This window comes from Rosa rugosa, chromosome 4 (assembly GCF_958449725.1).
Source record: "Rosa rugosa chromosome 4, drRosRugo1.1, whole genome shotgun sequence".
Taxonomy (NCBI): domain Eukaryota; kingdom Viridiplantae; phylum Streptophyta; class Magnoliopsida; order Rosales; family Rosaceae; genus Rosa; species Rosa rugosa.
In genome coordinates this window covers 14,223,110-14,244,506 of record NC_084823.1, presented here as the reverse complement: position 1 = coordinate 14,244,506, position 21,397 = coordinate 14,223,110, and the positions used below count along the sequence as shown (strand labels likewise).

The 21,397-nt window shown below is 39.7% G+C and overlaps 2 protein-coding genes across 19 annotated transcripts; one reads left to right on the top strand and one right to left on the bottom strand.

The window, feature by feature from the left end:
- Window positions 1-11,306: 11,306 nt before the first annotated feature.
- LOC133742493 (MLP-like protein 34) lies at window positions 11,307-12,044 on the top strand. Its single transcript, XM_062170171.1, has 2 exons — window positions 11,307-11,521; window positions 11,622-12,044. The coding sequence occupies exons 1-2, from the start codon at window positions 11,335-11,337 to the stop codon at window positions 11,900-11,902; spliced, it is 468 nt and encodes a 155-aa protein (XP_062026155.1). The 5' UTR covers window positions 11,307-11,334; the 3' UTR covers window positions 11,903-12,044.
- A 1,817-nt stretch (window positions 12,045-13,861) lies between these two features.
- LOC133744030 (pentatricopeptide repeat-containing protein At5g18390, mitochondrial) lies at window positions 13,862-19,795 on the bottom strand. 18 transcript variants are annotated; one of them, XM_062172144.1, is made up of 7 exons: window positions 18,151-19,795; window positions 16,990-17,970; window positions 16,335-16,509; window positions 15,547-15,996; window positions 15,203-15,366; window positions 14,862-14,959; window positions 13,862-14,117 (listed from the first exon to the last, which is right to left on the bottom strand). In XM_062172144.1, the coding sequence occupies exon 1, from the start codon at window positions 19,731-19,733 to the stop codon at window positions 18,330-18,332; it is 1,404 nt and encodes a 467-aa protein (XP_062028128.1). In that variant the 5' UTR covers window positions 19,734-19,795; the 3' UTR covers window positions 13,862-14,117; window positions 14,862-14,959; window positions 15,203-15,366; window positions 15,547-15,996; window positions 16,335-16,509; window positions 16,990-17,970; window positions 18,151-18,329. The 18 variants fall into 18 exon arrangements, with proteins under 18 accessions (XP_062028128.1, XP_062028126.1, XP_062028132.1 ...); XM_062172142.1 differs by having other exon boundaries at window positions 15,203-15,652; window positions 15,903-15,996; XM_062172148.1 differs by having other exon boundaries at window positions 15,203-15,295; window positions 15,903-15,996.
- Between the last annotated feature and the right edge of the window lie 1,602 nt (window positions 19,796-21,397).

Here is a 21,397-nt window from a genome sequence, read left to right as displayed (position 1 = left end):
GTGAGTCGTGCAAGCCTTTGACCTTTGTAAAAGGTGAAAATTCGTTGAGTCAATCACATGCATCAGATGACATTGATTCTGGTCCCAAATTGCCCAAAAGACCAGAACGTAAATTGGATCTTCAAACCTATAAAAAGGTTGCTCAGGTAAGTCCTGACAAACTTTGTCAGCCCAGGTATATTCACAACTCCAAAAACTTTGTTCCTACTTGTCATTATTGTGGAAAATTAGGACACATTCGTCCTAGGTGTAATATGCTTCGCAGGGTTACTCAAAATCAAAGGAAAACGTTGAGCATTAACTCACCTGCTTCGCTGCAAGCTGAGTTGAAAGAAGGTCTGAATCTGATCGCCAGGATTGCAAAGCTGGCTTCAATCCCCGTGGATCTGGAAATAAAAACGAAGAAGAAGCAAATCTGGATTAAAAAAGGTTCAAATAATCATTTTTCTACTCGATCATATGGATAATCTTGATAATATGCTTGAGCGTGCTTTTGTTCCTACTGATCACAAATTGGCAAATTCGTTTACTAGGCCTTTAGACATAACTCAATTTGAATCACTTAGAAGCACCGTTGGTGGATGCTCTAAGTATTGATACTCTCACTTCATTTGATCCATTTTGCATGCATTCATGGTGTATGTCTTCATGATAGTATAGGTGCATTTTCTTTACGTTTCTGCATTGTTAGGTTCAGTTTCTGAAAATTTAGGATTGAAAAATAGTGGTTTGTATCCCCGAGTGTTTGACAGATTATTTTGAACTTAGATTGACAAGGGCCATACTCTTTTCTTTAAATCTTTGTGCAATAAGGTGCCTAGCACGTTTTGAACTTGTACTTACGTCACTCTGTAATTGTGAGCTTGAACAACATATTATTTACAATCTTGAAACCTCACTTGCACACATACTCTAAGTGGTGGTAAGTCTTAATTGATGGTTGACTTGTTCTCATTGCTCATGTACGAAATTACTCTTGTTGGTTGCTCCTTGATAAATAAATAAATAAAAAATTATTGGTTTATGAAGCATGGCCAGGCTATTCCCAAAGTAAACAGGCCTCGGTCGTGACGAACGATATGAGGATTGGGAAGAAACAGGAATGGTTTGGTCACCCCGGTGGATTGTGAAACTATTGACTCGAGTAGATGTGCTCTTTGGGATGTCCTTGTTACATCTAGTACCCTAAAGTCATCTGACTTGGGAGCTGCTAGCATAATACTCGTTACATGGGTCGTAGTCTTCTTGAGCAAAAATGTTACTTTGTGTGAAAGGCAAAAAGAAAAAATTCAAAATCATGCCCACACGGTGTTATAAGGGGGAATAAAGTTTATGTGCTTAGATGTGTTTCGTATGTGAGCTTTGCTTTTCAGGTTTCCACAAATATTGCACACCCCATCTTGAGATATGTTCACTCTACACATCAAGAGGTATAGAATACTCGATCATTCTCTATCTTACCTTGTGATTGTCGGAATCAATTCACTCGTGTGAACTTATTTTGTTGCACTCTTGTTTATGGTTAAGTGGTATTGCTCTTGTTGGAAAAGCTATGCGAATTAAATCTGTTCTTAGCATTTGGATACAACCCACTCATTGTGTGTTTGCATTTCATTCTTGCATCTTTCATAACATGATTACACTTAGGGGGAGTATTAATACTTGGACTATCTTCCTCTGATTGATTCGACTTGGGCTACTGTCTATTATGCACTATCTATTTGTGATCCTCCTGTTTGGACCCAAAATGAACATTTTGGCCTGACAAGGCATGTGTTGGAGAAATTGAGCCAATGTCAGTGGCTCAAGCTATATATTGTCGACAAGCTCGAAATATATATTTAGAGGCTAAATAAAGCCTACTATGGAAGCATGGAAACATGAAAAGTCAACTTTAGCACATTTTCCTACTTCGGCTAGGAGAAACCGAGCTAAACAAGGAAGGAGGGGCGGCAGACTAACCAAATGAAATTGAAATGAGCTAAAACTGTCCAGATCAAATCTAGACATCCCAAGGATCATTTCTTATGAAGAGTGCCAGAGATTTTTTTGAGTGGAAGGCCTTCAAACAATCAGTCCAATTTTCTACAGAAGCAAAACTGGAAAACTGGACCTGTAAGAGGTCCAGCAGCATTTTCGGCCCAACCACATGGAATAAAAATCTGAAAATTTGTCAGGATGATCTACACTCATAGTGGAACATTTCATATGAAGAAGTCGAAGGCATATAATGAAGTCTTGTTGGAGAAATAATTGAAGGAATAAAGGGGCAGAAACTGACCTAAAACCAGCTCAATATTCACATGTTCATGTTTCCTACCCACATGAAGAAAGCTAGATGCTTTTCTCTTTTTCCTTGGATATATTTTTCTTCTACAATCTCTTTAATAGATCATCACCACTTCCATGTTGCTGCACCTTCATGTTTTGCTTTCATTTCATCTTTTCTCTATCTTTTCCATATTTTACAAGTGAACTTAGATATACTTTCATTATTTTTCTTCCACTCATCATTTCACTCTTCTTTTTCTTCCCTATATAAACACCTTCTCCTCTCATTCTAAGACACAAAGACATTCACAACATCAAAACATCTCTAAGATGATCTAAGTTCTCTCTAGAGCAAACCTCTCTAAGAGCAACTCCTCTCCTTCTCTTTCTCTTAGCGGTGATCACACTCCTAGTCCTAGTCTTCTCAGAAGCCGACTTTCAGTGCCACCAAACCCTCTGTCAACGTGCTTCGGTCCTAGTCTCCTCGGGAGCCGACGGTAGTGCCACGACCAAACAAACACATTCACATTCAACAACAACATCTCTAAGATGATCTAAGTTCTCTCTAGAGCAAACCTCTCTAAGAGCAACTCCTCTCCCTCTCTTTCTCTTTCTCTTACCGGTGATCACACTCCTAGTCCTAGTCTTCTCAGAAGCCGACTTTCAGTGCCACCAAACCCTCTGTCAACGTGCTTCGGTCCTAGTCTCCTCGGGAGCCGACGGTAGTGCCGCGACCACAACGGTTACAGAACCAGCCAAGCAAGGGTAACGCCCTAGCAACCCAGCCAAGCTAAAGTCACGCTTTAGCAAGATCTCAACATTTCCCGGTGATGTCGCTCTGCTCGATCTACAATATTGAGTATCGATTGTGTTAACAAGAAGAAACTTCAGCAAAGTCCTCACCACGAGGCACAAAGAATCCCACGACGAGGTTGGTGCTCTCCTCGTCTACAATCGCTTGATAGAAGTCAGGTCAAGGGACACCCCCGACGACCGCACCCGAACGGTGCTGGCACGCCCGCGCAGAAAAGAGACTGTTGACCAGCTGCAGTAAAATTGGAGCCAAACACCTCCTTCTACATTGCTTCCGCTACGTAAGTTACCTTTGTCATTTCTATTCAAAAAGGGGGAGAAAGCATATTCATAATTGTGATCACGTTATTCTATCTTATGCATTTTAAGAAATGTTTCAGGTATGAATGGATGAAGAGTTGTGATGTTCCTTCGGTACTTGTTGAGGGGGAGAGTTTGTCATAATTTATGTTTTGTATAGGAATGCCAAAGGGGGAGATGGTAAGTACAAGTTTTGATTAAATTGGTGTGCTGGCATTCCATACAAAACGGGAAAATATCTTTGAGGTTTAACTTTCTTTATTTAAAGATATTTTTCTGTTTATAAAATTGTGTATTTGATTCCCTAGGATTTTTAGGATTTTATGGATATCTTGGAATAAAAGCTCTTTCCTAATAGAAGTCTAATTAGGGTTGTTTCTGGGTTGTTTGAGTGGTTGCCGCTGGTTGAATATATATTGCAGAAATATGCACGGCAAAAATGTGTGAAAAAAAACGCAAGAATAAGTGTAGGTGTCTTGCATGGTTTTTGAGTTTGTGTCTTCACAAAGAGTCAAAACACTTGATCCATGTATAAGTGTTTGTGATCATAGTTTCATATGCATAATACTCTCTCAAGATCAGTAGGGAGCGAGACTGTGAAGAAAGAAGAACAAGATTTGAAGATCGTTCAAGTGAAGGAGTTCTAGAAGGAAGACAAACTTTGTATTAGATTTTGTGTGAATCTTATAGCCGAGCTAGTGCTATTCAAAGTTTGTAAAAGAACATATCCTTTTCAATATGAAGATCTTTATTTTGGGTTCTCAAGAGTAAGAGCCCCGCAGTGTTTTTAATCTCATACTTGAGGTTTTCACTGCGTAACCAAAATCTGGTGTTTAGTTTGTTATTTTGGTTTCTGCTGCCCAGTAAGGATTGATTAGTGCACTGCAATCCCCGTTTTCCAGAAAATCATATTCTGTCCTTGTATTTTCAGTATATATATATATATATATATATATATATATATATATATATATATATATATATATAGAGAGAGAGAGAGAGAGAGAGAGAGAGAGAGAGAGAGAGAGAGAGAGGTATAATAGTCATTTTAGGACCTGGTGTGTGAGAATTAGAAAGAATAATGACTAAACTGTTTTTCATGCAAAAATATGAGGAGTAACGAGGATTTAATCCTTACATATATAAGACTATCTTAGTGTTGCAGAACAACCATCGAAGTTGACTTATTAACTCACTTAATTGCTAGTAGCTTTAAAATAGTTCGAAGGCTCTCAAGCTTAATTATAGTTTGGTTCATGCTAATTTTTTTTTTTTTATCTAGTGATTGCTTGCTTGTTGGTATGCAGACGGGAAAGCTAAAGTAGCCAAGGAGATAATCGAAGCCATAGACAGGGAGAACAATTCGGTGATGACTTGGGAAGTAATTGGAGGAGACCTACTTGAGCATTACAAGTGCTTCAAGTTCATTCTGCATCTTACCACTCAAATGGTAATCAGGCCTCACCTATGGTGCATTGGATTTTGGAATATGAAAAGGTGGATGACAATGTTCCAGAACCCCATGCTTTGCTCTAGTTGGTAATTGACATCAACAAAGACATCGATGCTTGTTTAAACAATTAAACATTTGAATAAGCTAATCGTTGAAAATCATGCTCTACTTATCGAATATCATCATGTCAATGAGTCAATCTAATTGTCAAAGCAAAATTAAACTCCAATAAGTGCATCAGGAGCAGTACACATTAGCCACTACCACGTTTGAAATGTTCTCGAATTAATCTTTCTGCATGGGTTGGATATCGGATATAGCTGGAAGACACTTCTGGAAGGAGAAGTCTATATCCATACGTACATCATCAGTTCTTATGACAAATAGGCCGGAACCCATCAACCATAATAGTATCAATTCCACAGCCATCTTATCTTCGATCGGAATGTGGACGATAAGCCAGAATCCCCTTAATTTGCACCACCAGTTTTTCATCTTCAGGGGTCAGCTGCTCGCCATCCATATACCTATCCGAATGGATCGAGAATCTCTTTGGCAACCAAAACGATGGCCTCGACGTCCCTCAGAATCTAGCATTCCTTTTCTTTCCATTTGCAGTCGTCAGCGTCGTCCCACCCCGGATACTTTGGTGCCACGTTCACGCTCAGCACGCCTCTTAGAGTGGAGTTGTCCGCAGAGGATGAACTACTCTCCACCGCCGCCGCAGCCCGAATTGACTTGACGCCGCACGGAGGAGCGAAATACCTCGGAGAAGCATAGGATTCAAAGATCCCAGTTTCCTAATCTCACATTAATATCCCATACTGCTTGTTTATTTAACAATTATTGCTTTACATTTTGTATTGTATATATCTCGATCATTAATAGCTTAGAGTTCTACGTACATTTAGCTTTTGGAATCCTTCAAACTCCAGGACTTCAATGCCTGAACTTCGAGCTAAACATTAATTTGCATTATAGAAGTTTAATGCATTAAAACAGGCATATCATTGTGGCACTTGTGTGGTATGACAAAATATGCCAACTTTTGAGAACACTTTTTTATTGAAATTTTCTTATGTAAGTAGAAAAGAATACTTCAATTCAGGGTTAATTCGATAATTCTATTCATCCCACAATGAGGGTATATATACAAGTACAAAGGAGTAGTCTAACTCTAATAGAAAACAATCTTTCCATAATTACAGGATATCCTAATTAAATAAAAACCTAATTACATACAGATTTACAGCGATTCTACACTCCCCCTCAAGTTGGTGCATAGATATCTATCATGCCCAACTTGTCAACTGAGCTGTCAAATACCTTCCTGGACACTCCTTTAGTAAGAACATCAGCTAATTGCTCCTCTGAGTTTACAAATGGAAAGCGAATAACCTTTCTGTCAAGATTTTCTTTAATAAAATGACGGTCAACCTCCACATGCTTTGTTCTATCATGCTGAACTGGGTTATGTGCAATCTCAATGGCAGCTGTATTATCACAATGCAAATCCATAGGATTTTTAAGCTTGTATCCCAGGTCTTTCAAGACATTACGAATCCACAACATTTCACAGACTCCGTGTGCCATACCTCGGAACTCAGCTTCTGCACTTGATCTGGCAACAACTTTCTGCTTTTTGCTACGCCAAGTGACAAGGTTCCTTCCAACAAAAGTGAAGTACCCAGATGTAGAACGTCTGTCAGTTTTATCACCAGCCCAATCTGCATCTGTGTACCCAACAACTTCCAATTCATCTTTTTTCTGAAACAGTAACCCTTTACCTGGCGCCATCTTCAAGTACTTCAAAATACGAAAGACTGCATCCATATGCTCTTCACTAGGACAATGCATAAATTGACTAACAACACTTACAGCATAAGCAATATCAGGTCTAGTATGTGAAAGATAAATCAACCTTCCTACAAGACGTTGATACCTCCCTTTATCAGTTGGAACTTGATTAGGATAGATAGCAAGTCCGTGATTCATCTCAATGGGTGTCTCGATGGGTCTGCAGTCCAGCATCCCCGTTTCAGCAAGTAAATCAAGAACATATTTCCTCTGTGAAAGTGAAATCCCCTTCTTAGACCTTGCAACTTCAATACCCAAAAAATACTTCAGTTGTCCCAGATCCTTCATTTCAAACTCCTTTGACAAATACTTTTGCAATTCATTTATCTCTTTCGGATCATCCCCTGTAACAATCATGTCATCAACATACACAATAAGAGCTGTAATCTTACCACTCTTGCGCTTGATGAACAAGGTATGGTCAGAATTGCTCTGTCTGTATTCAAAGGCTTTCATGGACTTTGAAAATCTTCCAAACTAAGCTCTTGGAGACTGCTTCAGGCCATATAAAGACTTCTTCAATTTACACACCTTGCTAACGTCACTTGGGTAATTCTTAACACCTGGGGGCACATCCATGTACACTTCTTCTTCCAAACTCCCATTAAGAAACGCATTCTTCACATCAAACTGGTGCAAGGGCCAATCTTTGTTTGCTGCAAGTGAGATTAGAATCCGAACAGTATTAATCTTTGCCACAGGTGCAAAAGTCTCCTCATAATCAATCCCATAGCGTTGTGTATATCCTTTGGCAACCAACCTCGCCTTGTATCTATTAATAGTTCCATCTGCATTAAGCTTCACAGTAAATACCCAACGACATCCTACAGTCTTCTTTCCAACCGGCATAGGTACTAGCTCCCATGTTGCATTCTTTTGAAGAGCTTCCAATTCTTCATTCATCGCCTTTGTCCATTTTGGATCCGTCAATGCATCCTGCACGTTACTAGGAATAGATACAGTAGATAATTGATCAACAACAAGTGCATGTGACCCAGAAATCCTATGGTTAGACATAAAATTAGCTATAGGGTATTTAGCTTTGGCTTTGATATCTGGTTCATATTGTTTCTTAGGAATTCCCTTGGTAACCCTTTGTGATTTCCTAGGTTCGACACTTTCTAACCCAGAAGACTCATTACAGTTTAGGGGTACCTGAGGTGGATCATTCTGACCGGGATCTTCAGTTGGTGATGCAGAAGGGGAAATATCTTGTGTGTGAGCTTCAGATATGTCTTGATTTTGATTCAAACTATCCAGAAAAGTTGTCTCTTCTGTCTCGGAATTCACAACACTCTGTTCGGCAGTTACATTTCCTATTTCGGAATTCACGACACTTCGTTCGGCAGTCGCATTTTCTGTTTCGGAATTCGCAACACTTCGTTCGGCAGTCGCATTGTCTATTTTGGAATTTACAATGCTCTGTTCGGCAACTGCATTTTCTGTTTCCGAATTTCTACCTTCAAATCTATCCTCCAAATTTTCCAAGTCTTCAAAGACATCAAAATCAATAATAGAACGAGGATTCCCTTCACAACCTCTCTCCCCCTGAAGGGAAGACTGAGAAGCTCCCCCTGAGTAATAAGGCTCGGATTCACGAAAAGCAACATCAAGAGAGACATGTATAGTGCCAGTGAGGGGATCATAACATCGATAACCCTTCTGGAAGTCAGCATAACCAACAAAGATACACTTACGGGCACGGGGATCAAGCTTGCTGCGTTGAGGCTTGGGAATATGAACATAGGCTGTGCACCCAAACACCCGGGGCTCCAAATTAGGCATAGAAGGGATGGTTAAAAGTGTATGAAGCGTCTGATGAGGATTCTGAAACTCAATCACCCGTGAAGGAGTACGGTTGATAAGATATGCTGCTGATTTTATTGCTTCTCCCCAATAGGACCGAGGTACATTCATGCCAAATAAGGAAGCACGAACAACTTCCATCAACTGCCTGTTCTTCCGTTCTGCTAAACCATTCTGTTGAGGAGTATAAGAATTGGAGGTTTGATGACGAATTCCATGTGACCGGCAAAACTCAATCATAGGGCCATTCACATACTCTCCACCATTGTCAGACTGAAACACTCTGATGGATTGTTGATACTGAGTTGCCACCATTTTGTGAAATTCGGTAAACATTCCAAATACATCACTCTTATTCTTCAGTAATGACACCCATGTCATGCGAGTGCAATCATCAATAAATGTTACAAAATACCGAGCTCCAGAAAGAGAAGAAATTTTCGCAGGACCCCAGACATCGGAGTGAATCTTCATAAAAGGAACAGGACTTTTATTAAGACTTGGTGAATATGAAATACGGTGACTCTTGGCCAGTTCACAGATGTCACAGTGGAAATCCAAATCACTAACAACTGAAAACAATTGAGGTTGTAGCTTCTTAAGATAACGAAAGGATAGATGACCTAAACGGCGATGCCATAACCATACAGCTTCCTTCGCATTCTCTACCCCGTTGATCTGATTAGCTTGTCCCAAAAGATGCTTCTGTTTCTTTCCAGTCTCTGTCAGATCCAGATAATATAATTTCCCCCTTCTAACACCATAACCAAGAATCCGTCGAGTCAGAATGTCCTGAAACACACAGAAAGACGGATAGAAGGTCACAATACATGCAAGAGCTAAAATAACTTGACCAACAGACAGGAGATTATAAGCTAGTGATGGAACAACTAAGACAGATTCAAGGGTTAAGGTATCAGATAAAGCAATAGAACCTTCTCCGGTGACCGGAGTTGGAGTACCATCAGCAGTAGAGACAACGTCTTGAGGGGAACGTCTAAGGTTTTTCACAAGACTTGGGTCATTGGTCATATGGTCAGATGCACCTGTATCAATTATCCATGTACTATTAAAAGTAACCTTACCCTTCATACCTGACTGCGCTACATTAGCGGAGGCATTGTCTAGGTAAACTTCCTCTTTAGTAGCAACAGCGGCCTTGCCCAGATTCTTTCGCGGTTTCTTGGTGAAGTCCCACCAATCAGGGTAACCAATCACTTCATAGCACCGCTCCTTGCTATGACCTAACTCCCCACAGATAATGCACCTTTTGTTTGCATATGGATTTGGTTTACGGTGTGGAGAAGGTCTTGAGAAGCCTGGAGGACCCTGTTTGCGTTGAGCCATAACAGAAAATTCGGTAGTCACCGAATTCCCCATAGCCTGTTTCTCTGATTGCATCATTGAGGAATTCATGATTTTCGCAGGATTGGATTTTCAAGGGTTTCAAGATGGATACGAATGTTTTTGAATTTTTTTTTTTTTTTTTTTTTTTTTTTCGAAAAAAGGTAGGGTGATGGTGGTTTGAAATTCAGGATGGTTTGATTTCAACGGTGGTGGTACGCAGCGGTTTGTGGTGTTCTTCGGGATTCAGGAGTCAGGATTCAAAGGATGCAGCGCAAGTTCAAAGGATTGAACCTGCTCTGATACCAAGTAGAAAAGAATACTTCAATTCAGGGTTAATTCGATAATTCTATTCATCCCACAATGAGGGTATATATACAAGTACAAAGGAGTAGTCTAACTCTAATAGGAAACAATCTTTCCATAATTACAGGATATCCTAATTAAATAAAAACCTAATTACATACAGATTTACAGCGATTCTACAATGTAGACATAATCTCATCACCGATGATAGAGCATGGAGACGGCTTGGAAAAAATATCGAGTTTTCTTATTTTCACGATTTTTTCTAGTTGCAGACTAGTAAAATAATAAATATATATATATATATATATATATATATATATATATATATATATATATTCTTTATTTTTGTGAGCCTTCACTTTGAATGGGTTCTAAGAATCATATTTTATTTAAAGTGAAATTTTGGAATGAGAAATTTTGAATAAAAAGTTATCATGACATGGTTTGGCACTCATGGCATGTTAAAACATGCCAAATCTTGTCCACACTATTTTTTATTGACACTCTCCTTGTCATAATGGTAGAGCATGATTCATAGGATATGTTCCGGTTGACAGCTTGATTTTCTATTTATATGATTTTCTCAGTTCTCCAAATTTGAAAATCTTAAAAAAGAAATATTATGCCAAAAAATTTTAGTTTTGTCAGTTCTAGAATTGCTTAAAAATTATTGTTCAAGGTTGAAAAATTTTGGGGAGAAAATAAGAATATGCTATTTTGGCCAAAAATTCATGTGCGATAAGCCTATCCACGATTTTTTGTGGAAATCATATATGATTTCGGCGATTTTTTTTAGAAGGAAGTTTTAGGGTTTGTTCTCACAGGATTAAAAAAGCATACAACATCTTTCTTTTGGTGTGCTTAACATGCCTAACATTAGGTTTAGCCTCACTTAACGGTGGATCCCTCGCTAAGTTATATCCTAAATATTGATAATAGGTCCAATAAACTTATCATCATAAACTGTCAAATAGATGGGAATGTTTCGAATTCATGTGACATCTGAAATAACTGAAGACCCAAAAATGAGAAAAGAAGTGGAATGTATACGCAGGGGATTATATACCATCTAGGTCCTCTTTATTCTCCCCTTCCTATATAACTGTAAGGCACCAAGTATTGCTTCCACGCTACCTAGCTAAAGTATTTACTATTTAGTGTGGTTTATAAAGGAAATCAAAATGTCCAATTATGGTAAGGTGGAGGTGGCTATTGAGATCAAGGCTGGTGCTGACGAGTTTTATGATATGGTTGTACACAGACCACACCATGTACCCAACAACAAACTTGATGGTGTTGCAACTAATCAAGCTGACAAGTCCTCATCCGCAAAAGTCGGTTCTATCTCATCCTGGAAGTATTTCCAAGGTAGGTACATACTAATCAAGTTTTATTATATATGTATAGTACTGGGTGTTTTTATTTCTTTACCAACTGATTAATTGCATATATATGCTTACTAATGCAGATGGGAAAGCTAAAGTATCCCAGGAGATGATTGAAGCCCTGGACAGCAAGAAACATTCAGCAACTTGGAAAGTCGTTGAAGGAGAACTTCTTGATGATTACAAGAGCTTCAAGTTCATCCTGCAAATTATTACCACTCCAAACCCGAAAGCAACGGTGCATGTGATTTTGGAGTATGAGAAGATGCATGACGATGTTGCAGACCCATATTTTATGCTCCAGGCCGTAACTGATAACATCAAAGGCGTCGATGCTCAACTATTCACTCAGAGCAGGACCTGAGGTGAGCTGGAAGAGGTCGCCGCCTCGAGACCCAGCATTTTTCCAGCAAGAAATGGGCTCAACTTTCTATCCAATTATTGTATAAATAACTAATTAAATAAAAAAATCTGACAATGCATGCTAATAAAAATTGAAAGTTCGAAACCTGCTCACTAGAAGTAGCCCTGTGTATTTACTCATCCATAATCAGCTGCTTATCAATAATAAGGCTGTTTATTCAATTTGATCCTATATGTCAATGTTTCGGTATGCCAAGATTCATTCCTTACAGCACCCACCAACACCAATCTCACCCTGGAGGAACCATCCACGTCCCACCGTCAGGCTTGCACCAAGAAGCTGATATTTCTGCATCTTACACATGGTAGTTGCCTTAAATCACTACATGGCTTCACTCAAAATAACTTGTATGAAGTTATAAACCAGCTTTAAAATTCTCATTCCAGGCGAAACCATGAAATTTGTAGGTTAGCAGCAAGCCAACTGTCCCAGTTAACAAAAGGTACCTATTAGGCCTCAGAGTAATACACAAAGCTTGAGCTTTTAGTAACAGTCACCAAGTGACTCATGGTTTTTTTCGGAGCCTGGACAAGAAGGGCTGCAAGGGTCGTCAGTTAATTTCCTGCTGAGTCTTTTACTCACAAGCCTTCCTTGTACCATGATCCATGTAAACAAGCCTTCCTTGCACCATGATCCATGTAAATACTTTCAATGCTGGGGGCTTGGAAGCTTCCAAATACTAGTGCATTTGGTATCATAAGGGCTATCATCAGTTAATTTCCTGCTGTGCCTTCTATCATTAATCACAAGCCTTCCTTGCACCATGATCCATGTACAAAATTTCAATGCTGGTGACTTGGAAGCTTCCAAATACTAGTGCATTTGGTATCATAAGTGCTGTCATCAGTAATTTCCAGCTGTGCCTTCAATCATTAGTCACAAGCCTTCCTTGCATCATGATCCATGTATATATTTTCAATGTTGGGTAACTGGAGGCTTCCGAATATGTCTATTTGGTATTGTTAGAGCTGTAGGAACCAAAATGACTCAAAATAACTTACATTATACTTTAAGCAGAACTGCAGAAGGAACAGAATTCCCTTTTGAAGTATGCTTCCAAATCAATTTATCAGCTCCACCACCAGTCATAGCAGTTCGAATGCTGAGAATTCTATCCACTGAAGTAGGCAAGCACTGAAGCAAAGTCTTGGAATCCCAGCGAATGGCATTCCAAAAGTGCTGGAAAATGGGTATTTAAATTTAAAAGGCTAAATTCAGTAGCCAAATCTAAGAACTCCACAACCAGTCCAGTCATCAACCCAAGACCTTGCAGACCATCCATCGCCAAATCTCCAAATAGACCATCCTAATCAAACCAGCCCCAAAATGAATACTACTCCAACTGCCACTATCTCCTTGAACCATGCACAGCTTGCCTTAACTCGATTAAATAGTCTGCTAATAAGGTATGAGATTGAAGTTATTTTTCCATAAATGCTTGGATCGTATTTCTATATTTCTATCAAAACTGCCAAAATCTAAAGTCAGACTTCCAGACTTTTTATGCGTGCCAAATAAAGAAAAGCACAAAGCTTATAGTGGTTTAACCACTCGACTGCATTTGTGTTTTCTAAATGAAGCATGGATGGTCAGAAATTTAGAAATGGGCACTTACTACATGAGAAGCACCATGAGGAACTGTACCTCTGTTTCTATACTACTTTCGGTAGATAACTAGGTAATGTGCCCGCGGCCCGCGCTTTGCTGCGGGTTTTGAAGTTGAATAATTTAGCTGTAGTAGCATACAGCAGTTGGATTGTTCTTAATATAAAAAATAGGACACATTGCTCATAAAGACTAAATCTCCACATGATCTTCAATAAATATCTTGTAAGCAAACATTCAAGATGCTTTTGTTATCCCCAGCAATTAGAAGTAAATCATAAAATCAATCATATATTCAGAGATCAGATTTGAAAATTTTTAATGTTTGAAAGGATGCTATTACAGAAGCAAAATACAAAAGGAAAGAATGGTATTGAGGCTGTTGAAAAGTAATTACAACCTCATAGATGAGTTTATATAAACTCTTCTTTTTGTTAGCATCCACCTGAGCTGTTGCAGCTTCTTTATCTTTAGCTACAGGTTCTTTCTTTATTGTCATAGACTCCGCTCCATGGCTTTCATCAATGCATCAACTTTTTTCATCAGGCATCTGGAAAAGTCATAATATGTATCAAGTACATTCAGGCTGCAGAGATATTGCATTGAGGTTACTTAATGGCACAGATTATTATCTGTGACTTGTTTGACTTGGTGTGTTCATGAACATATTTTAATTCGATCTGTAATTCTGTATACAACCCTGGAATGATGTACTCTGTAGAATAAGGAAAGCAGATATGATGGAAAAGCCTTGCAGATAAAATCCCAACATACTATATGACCATGCATGCACCAAATCCTTGCTAACATGGGGTTTCAAGTGCTCCATTTAACTCAACCTAAATAGTTTTATTTATACTTTCAATTCAGCTGTTGACATATATATAGGCTTAATATTCCTTCAGCATAAGTTTATCATCAGCAGTGTTTTGATTTGGAAATGCCTTTTAGTAATAATGCTAAACAACCTACAGGTTCTTATTCCATGTAATAAACTAACAATTATGAAACATAAATAATATGCACCGTACAATCTGAAACAGCAGAAAGCAATTGTACTACAGGACTGTTTAAATTTTAAGATATCAGGAAGATCTAGTGTGCTTATTATGGCATGTGGAACTGAATAGGAGCATGCTTTCTGAGGACTTACCATCAAATAACAAATTCATGACAGTAAAATGTGTAGCTACTTCATAGCATGACTTTTCAAGGGAGCATCGTATCCATGCAAAAAAGGATGAGTGTGATGCATATTGTAAAAAAAACAAAAATTTATCCACTTCAACTTTACCTGAATTGGTGTTTTCTCAAACGGCTCTGTAGTTCAAAGAGTGTCCAAATTGTGGGAAGCTCTAGCATTTTCTTCAAGAGCACGAACTATCACTTTCCCTGAAAAAGCGAAGATGACTATTACAAACCCAAAAACCCACAAAAAGAAAATCTATCGTCCTGCATCAATGAAGGGTTTGATCACTGTGCACACACTGTGAACATTGTAACATATGAAAGATTTCAAAGTAGTTTCAAAAATTTACAACAGGAAATACAAAAATAGAATTCATTATCCCTAAAGCTGAACTGACAAAAAACATATCAAACAAATTTGAACTGGCCAAACACCTGCTCACTTACCATGAGATACCATTCAGAACAATTGATAGCATAATTCAAAGGTGATCACAAACTTGAGCAAAAATATCCTAACTGACCATAAAGCAAAGGGTCCTGCAATCCAAAATGCAGCAATGGTAAGAATGCAGCTCTCTTTTCTGCCACCTGGTTTGAGAAAATATTGCCTTTTGAGGCAGAAAGCCAGTTAAACAATAGACTTACTGACCAGCCATCTCATAGGCTTCCACCAAGTTACATCAAAAACAATAATTTCAATTCAGTTAATCAAGAAATGAACTTCAATATTCTAAACTTTCCAACTTTGACTACAATAAACAAACAGAGACAATTTCAGGAATTCTCACCACCACAAACGATAATTAAACATTTCTAACCGCATGTTAGCTCATCGGACTTGCGAATTAATCTGCATTTCTGCTAACTAACCACAGAATGAAAAAAATAATGGACCTGGAAGTATCAAGAAATCATAGATATACATGAATCTATTGCTAGTAGCAGCAGTATAAATCTTTTCCTCAAACCTAACAGTAATTTATCCACTCAGCAGTGTAATCATAAGCTTCATACTAACTGTTCTGAGCTTCTAATTGCTTTCTACCATTTGTGTACAGATCACATTCATGACTTGTATGCAATAGCAAAACATCGTATAACTTTTGATAGTTCATACATAGTCGGAGAAGTAAAAAAAAGATACCTTACATAAGCATATACAACGTCCAAGAGTTAAGCAATTTTTACAATCCAGCAATTCTAGGAGCTTTGTATCGCAACTTCCTATTATGAACCTCCTGCAAAGCACACAATTGACAATATCAAGCATTCAAAATGGAAAACACTGCCTTAACCAAATCCGACTCAATTTGGTCAATAATTGAATTAATCGTTATCAAGGTAACGACACAAACAGTAAAATTTTATTCTCAAGACAGTAAAGATATTCAAATTTAAAAAGACCAGTGGCTGTAATCTTTGATTTCTGAACAGGATATCTTGAAATAAAACAAAAACTCTGAAAGGGGTTTTCATTGCAGAGTTACTGGGATAGAAAGAAAAAGACACAAAACTCAATCAAATCCTAATATGCAAACTATCACACATAAACCTTAAATTCTTTAGAAACCAGTACCCTAGCATTCCATAATGCCAATTTTTCTTTGTTGACTGTGATTTCATTACAGGCGGACGCTTGATCTAAACATCATCAGCATTGGGATATTTATACGATGGCATTGTTATGGGAGCGAGGATTTGATAACAATGACTATTACGGCTATGAAGACACCAACTGTACAAACCGAAGCCTGCAACAACGATCACAACATTTGTGATCAGTGATAGGGTGATGGGTAGCACAATCTTCATCACTACAAAGTAGTTTAGGTACACGTACATAGTTCAATACGAAGACATATTTCACTAATGCACAACATGGTTATCAGCCAAAAAGGAAGCATAAGAATAAGGCCAGTCCCTAAGATAGTGAGTGATGCTACATGGTGCTTTAACTAATTAAAGTATGCTAGCCTCACTACACTGAAGATGTGAATTACTGAAGGGTCTCTCTATCACTTATGATCATGGATGTAGAAACATAAGCAAGGGAAGCCAAGTTGGATCACACTCAAATGTAAAACTAACCAAAATATTGTAGACAAAAGGAAGAATTGAGAAGGGAGGTTACAACAGATCAGTTATAACTGTTAAATCCATAACAGAATACAACTTAATTTTGGGTTCTATTTTCAGAATACAACACATACAAACCCAAATCAAACACACACCTCTTTTCCTGCTAAAAGCTATCCCCCAAACTCGATCTAAATTTTTGAATCCACCTCTCCGGAAACAAACCCAAACTCTTCCCCCAAAGTCCACCACAATCTTGAATCCCTCCTCTTCTCTTTCGCACCCCCAGCAACCTACGATGACATCAAATCAAAAATTTTAAATCTCAAATTTGGCAAATCAGCATAGAAAACCAACCTCTCCTACTCGTTTTCAGCCCAACCTACGTATCTCAGATCCTGATTGATGCGGTCGATACTCGCATCTAATGCCACGCTTCTATCGGACAGCTTGATGGCCACGCCTGTATCTCAGAGCTGGATAGCTATAGTCGATGGAAGTCTACCGAACAAACTACAAAACGCTCAGCCTTTCTCTCGCTACATAATGAACTTCGGGGGCAAAACGGCCATTCCATTGCTGCTATGAGCAATGCTTAGGAACAGTACAGGTGCTTTAGTATATAGTAAATATCCAGTACAGTCTCTGGTTAATCCAACAGTGCCAACTCAAAATAACTTAAATTATACCTTGCCAAGAATCATATCAGTCAGAGGCTCAGAGATATAGAACCCGGGCACTTACTAAATGAGATGCACCAGACAATATGAACCTTTTTTCCTATATTTATTTGGGTAGAGCTATTCTGCAACAATGGATGACCATCCAAGAATGCCAACTAGAGTAACTTATATTATAATTTGCCTAGGATTATACTGGATCACTCTCAACTCTTAAGCTTAGATTCAAGGCTTCATTGAAAAAGATTTGGAACAATCGTGAGAATGAGTTTCATACCACTCCATACATTGACCACCGGTAAGAACCAATTCAAAAAAAATATATGTATTCCACATCTTATTAGATATCAAAGAAATTAACTTATTTGTTAAGATGATACAAAGAAACTGAATTTACATACGGCTCTTTGCCACCAGATCTATTAACCAACTCTCTGTCTTCCCAAACCTTTTGGCCTGCAAATGCATCAACACAAAGCTTGAAAAACATTTGCAACAACAAAAAAGGACAGAATTTGAAAGAGCTAAATGAAAATTAATAACAATTAATCTGAATCATTAGAAGAATGCTAAGCCATCAAGGTGGTTTTCCAGAAAGAAGTATGAAGTTCCATATGTGTATCATATTGTCATTACCTGATCGGCTGAATGGATGATTCTTTCTTCACTCCTCCTTTCCATACTCCGGTAGGTTCCTATCCATACCATTTCTTCTTTGATTAACTACCATTGTCTCTTAACTAAAATGGCAGACGCAATAGTCATCCTTGAAGAGCAAAAACTCATCATCATTCCACTACTCAAATGAAGCATCATCATGTACCCCTAAGAGAAACTTCCAATTGCTCAATTCTCTTAGCCAGATCATGCTTCCCACTATTCTTCAATCCATCCGTGACCAAATCAAAGCACCGTGAAATCGGCATCAACCCCAACTCAGTCATCTCCATCAAGTAATTCGCAGCCTCAACAAACCGGCCTCCACGTCCAGCCATAGTTATCAACATGGTATATACCGGCCGATTCGGAGGATGACCCTTGACCTTCATCTCACTAAAGAAACAAAATGCATCATCAAACTGACCATTCCTACACATCCCCTTAACAATAGGGGCATACAAGCCCGGAAACGGCCTGTGCCCGTCCTCAATCGCATTATGCAAAAGCCTAAATGCATCATCCATCCTCCCAACCTTCGAAACCGCCGGTATCAACACTTTATAAGTATTAATATCAGGACAAAGCCCCAATCCAGTTGCCTCCCAATAAAGACCAATGCAAAACTCAACCTCCCCAGACTTACAAATAGCTTCTAGCAATGCATTAAAAGTAGAAACATCAGGTACACAGTTTTCCTTCACCATTTTCCTTACCATATCTTTGGCAGCCTCAATATAACCAGCATTGAGCAACCCCTCAACCAACAGATCACGGCCTCGAACCGGCGGATTAAACCCCTTCTCACTCATCTCCTCCAAGAACAGCTGCGCCTCCTTCATCTTCCCATTAGAACACCAAGCATTGACCAAAATGGAATACGTCATCTTATTCGGAATGAGCCCTTTTCGAATCAGCCTCCTCACCAAGGCATAAGCGCCGTGAAAGAGCTTAGTCTGGCAGAGAGAGAAGAGCAGAGCGTTGTGAACTTCCACCGACTGCAAGCAGTTAAAGGTTTTGGGAGCTCGATTGAAGAGCTCAACGGCCTGGTCGATTAGGCCGTGCTTGCCATACTCTTGGATAATGAAGCAAAGGGTGTCCTGGGAGAGTGTTAAACCGTGGTGGGTTTTCATGGAGTCGAGGATTTTCCACATGGACTCGTATTTTTTGGAGCGGGCGAGAGTCTTGACGAGCTCTTCGGTTTCGAGGGTGGTGGGGTGGTAGGTGGGGTGGTGGGTGCGGGCCCAATTGAAGAAGCGGAGGGACTCGGTGGCGGAGGCGGAGCAGGCGCGGAGGACGCGGAAGACGAGGTCGGAGTCGACGGAGATGCGGAGCTTGTTGAGGGTGCGCTCCATGAAGTGGTCGCGGCGGACGATGTTGGTGATGTGGTGGATGGCGGAGAAGTAGTCGTCTTTGGTGGGGGCCACGGCGGGGTTTTGGGGAGGGAAGGCATTGAGGGTGGTGAGGTGGCGGAGGAGGAGGAGGTGGAGGGTTTTTGGGTTTTGGTTTTGGTTTTGGTGGAGATAGAGGTGGAGGGAACTTTTGGCGAAGGACCTGAGCATTTTTTTTGCGTCGTTGTTCGCAGTTTAGTAGGGAGTAGCGTGGGACTTTAAGCAAGAACGTAGTGGTGCTCTCCAAATTCTAATATGGAGTCGCATTTCTTTGGAAAAACTATACAACCTTCAAATATCATCTCCGTAAAAAACTAAATGAATAATCCTAGTGAAATTCAGAATTTTCAACTTATATGATGGAGGGATTTTTTTCTTTCTTTTTTTGAGGGGTACGGAATCAGATTCCATTACAAATAGAGACGTTTCTCTGTCAAGTTAGAGGGATCCGAAAATCCCTCAATAAATTATTCAAAGCCAAAAAATCCAAAAGCAGAAACCAAACTAAATAAAACAAAACAGAAAAGCACAAAAAGAAAAAATACAGACCTACATCATCCCATACAAAGCAACTAACATGAAGCAATGACGCCTAAAGACCCTCTTAGTGTACATCCCAACAACATCCCAGCAAAAGCATCCGCCTAAGATAGTGTAAGAACTATTACTCGAACCCTCTTGGGAAAGGGTGTCCTCCTTTGGCTCCTCCGCAGCAAGGCCCACACCTGCCACCTCTGCAGGCTTGGGTTTGTTTCGACGATCACGAGGGCGGCCCTTTTTCTTTAGAACCTTCCCAATAGCAGTAATGGGGACCTCCTCTAGATTCTCATCCAAGGTTTTCGGCAAAGCCACCTCTACCAAGCAAAGACGCTTCCCAGCCACAAGTCAGTTATCTTCACGGAGCTTGTGCACACCCAAATCCCTTGTTGTCCCCCCAAAAGAAAATAGTTAGCCTTGGGTACAGAATACTTACCAGCAGTGAGACTCAGTCCATTCAACAGCCCAGACCTGGTCAACCCTCCAGCGGTCAACTCGAACTCAAAATTAGGGTTTCCCGCCGAAAAAAAATGGGGCCTCCAAACAAGCACTAGCTGCCACCTTTACTGGAGATCCAGCCTCTGACCTAGTTTCTAGCACCGGCCCCAGGCCCCTTAGGCATTTCTCTAACCAATCCCAGCTCCATGCTCGCCACCACTAGAGACGGCAACCCTGACGTTGGTTCCTCGACATCACAACCCGGCTCTGATCCTTCATACCCCAACACTGGCAACACTAAAGCCTCCGCCACCGAACCTTTGTCACATGTACTACCTCCATGACTAAAATAGCCACACTATGAGAAAAATACCGTGGCATTTTTCATACCGTAACTCCAAAAGCACTGAGACCTCCAGCAAAAAATCAAAGGTACACCGAGCCCAGACCCTCCGGTCAACATCATGGAACAAACGGATCCTTTGAATGGGATTCTTCCGCAGTAGCACCACTTTGTCAGCCTGAGCAAACACTCCCAGAGCATTGCCGATTAGGATTAGGGTGCGCTTGTTGCACATGGAAACCCGCAGCCCTTTCACCACCACCCAGAGCTCCAAAGATTGGAGGGAGACCGCGTCTAGTAATTCGACCCCGTCATAGTCCGTCAACACTGATATAGAGCTACTGTAAAACCAAGGACCTCAGTGAAGAATGCGGTTCTTCTCCTTCTATTCCATGAATTGAAACGCCAAAACACCACCCTCCTCTTTATGGATCGAAACCCGCTTCAAGGAGAGATTAAGTGATGGATTTCATTTGTTATATGAATTGTTCAAATTTGAGTTCTAGATATGAGAGTG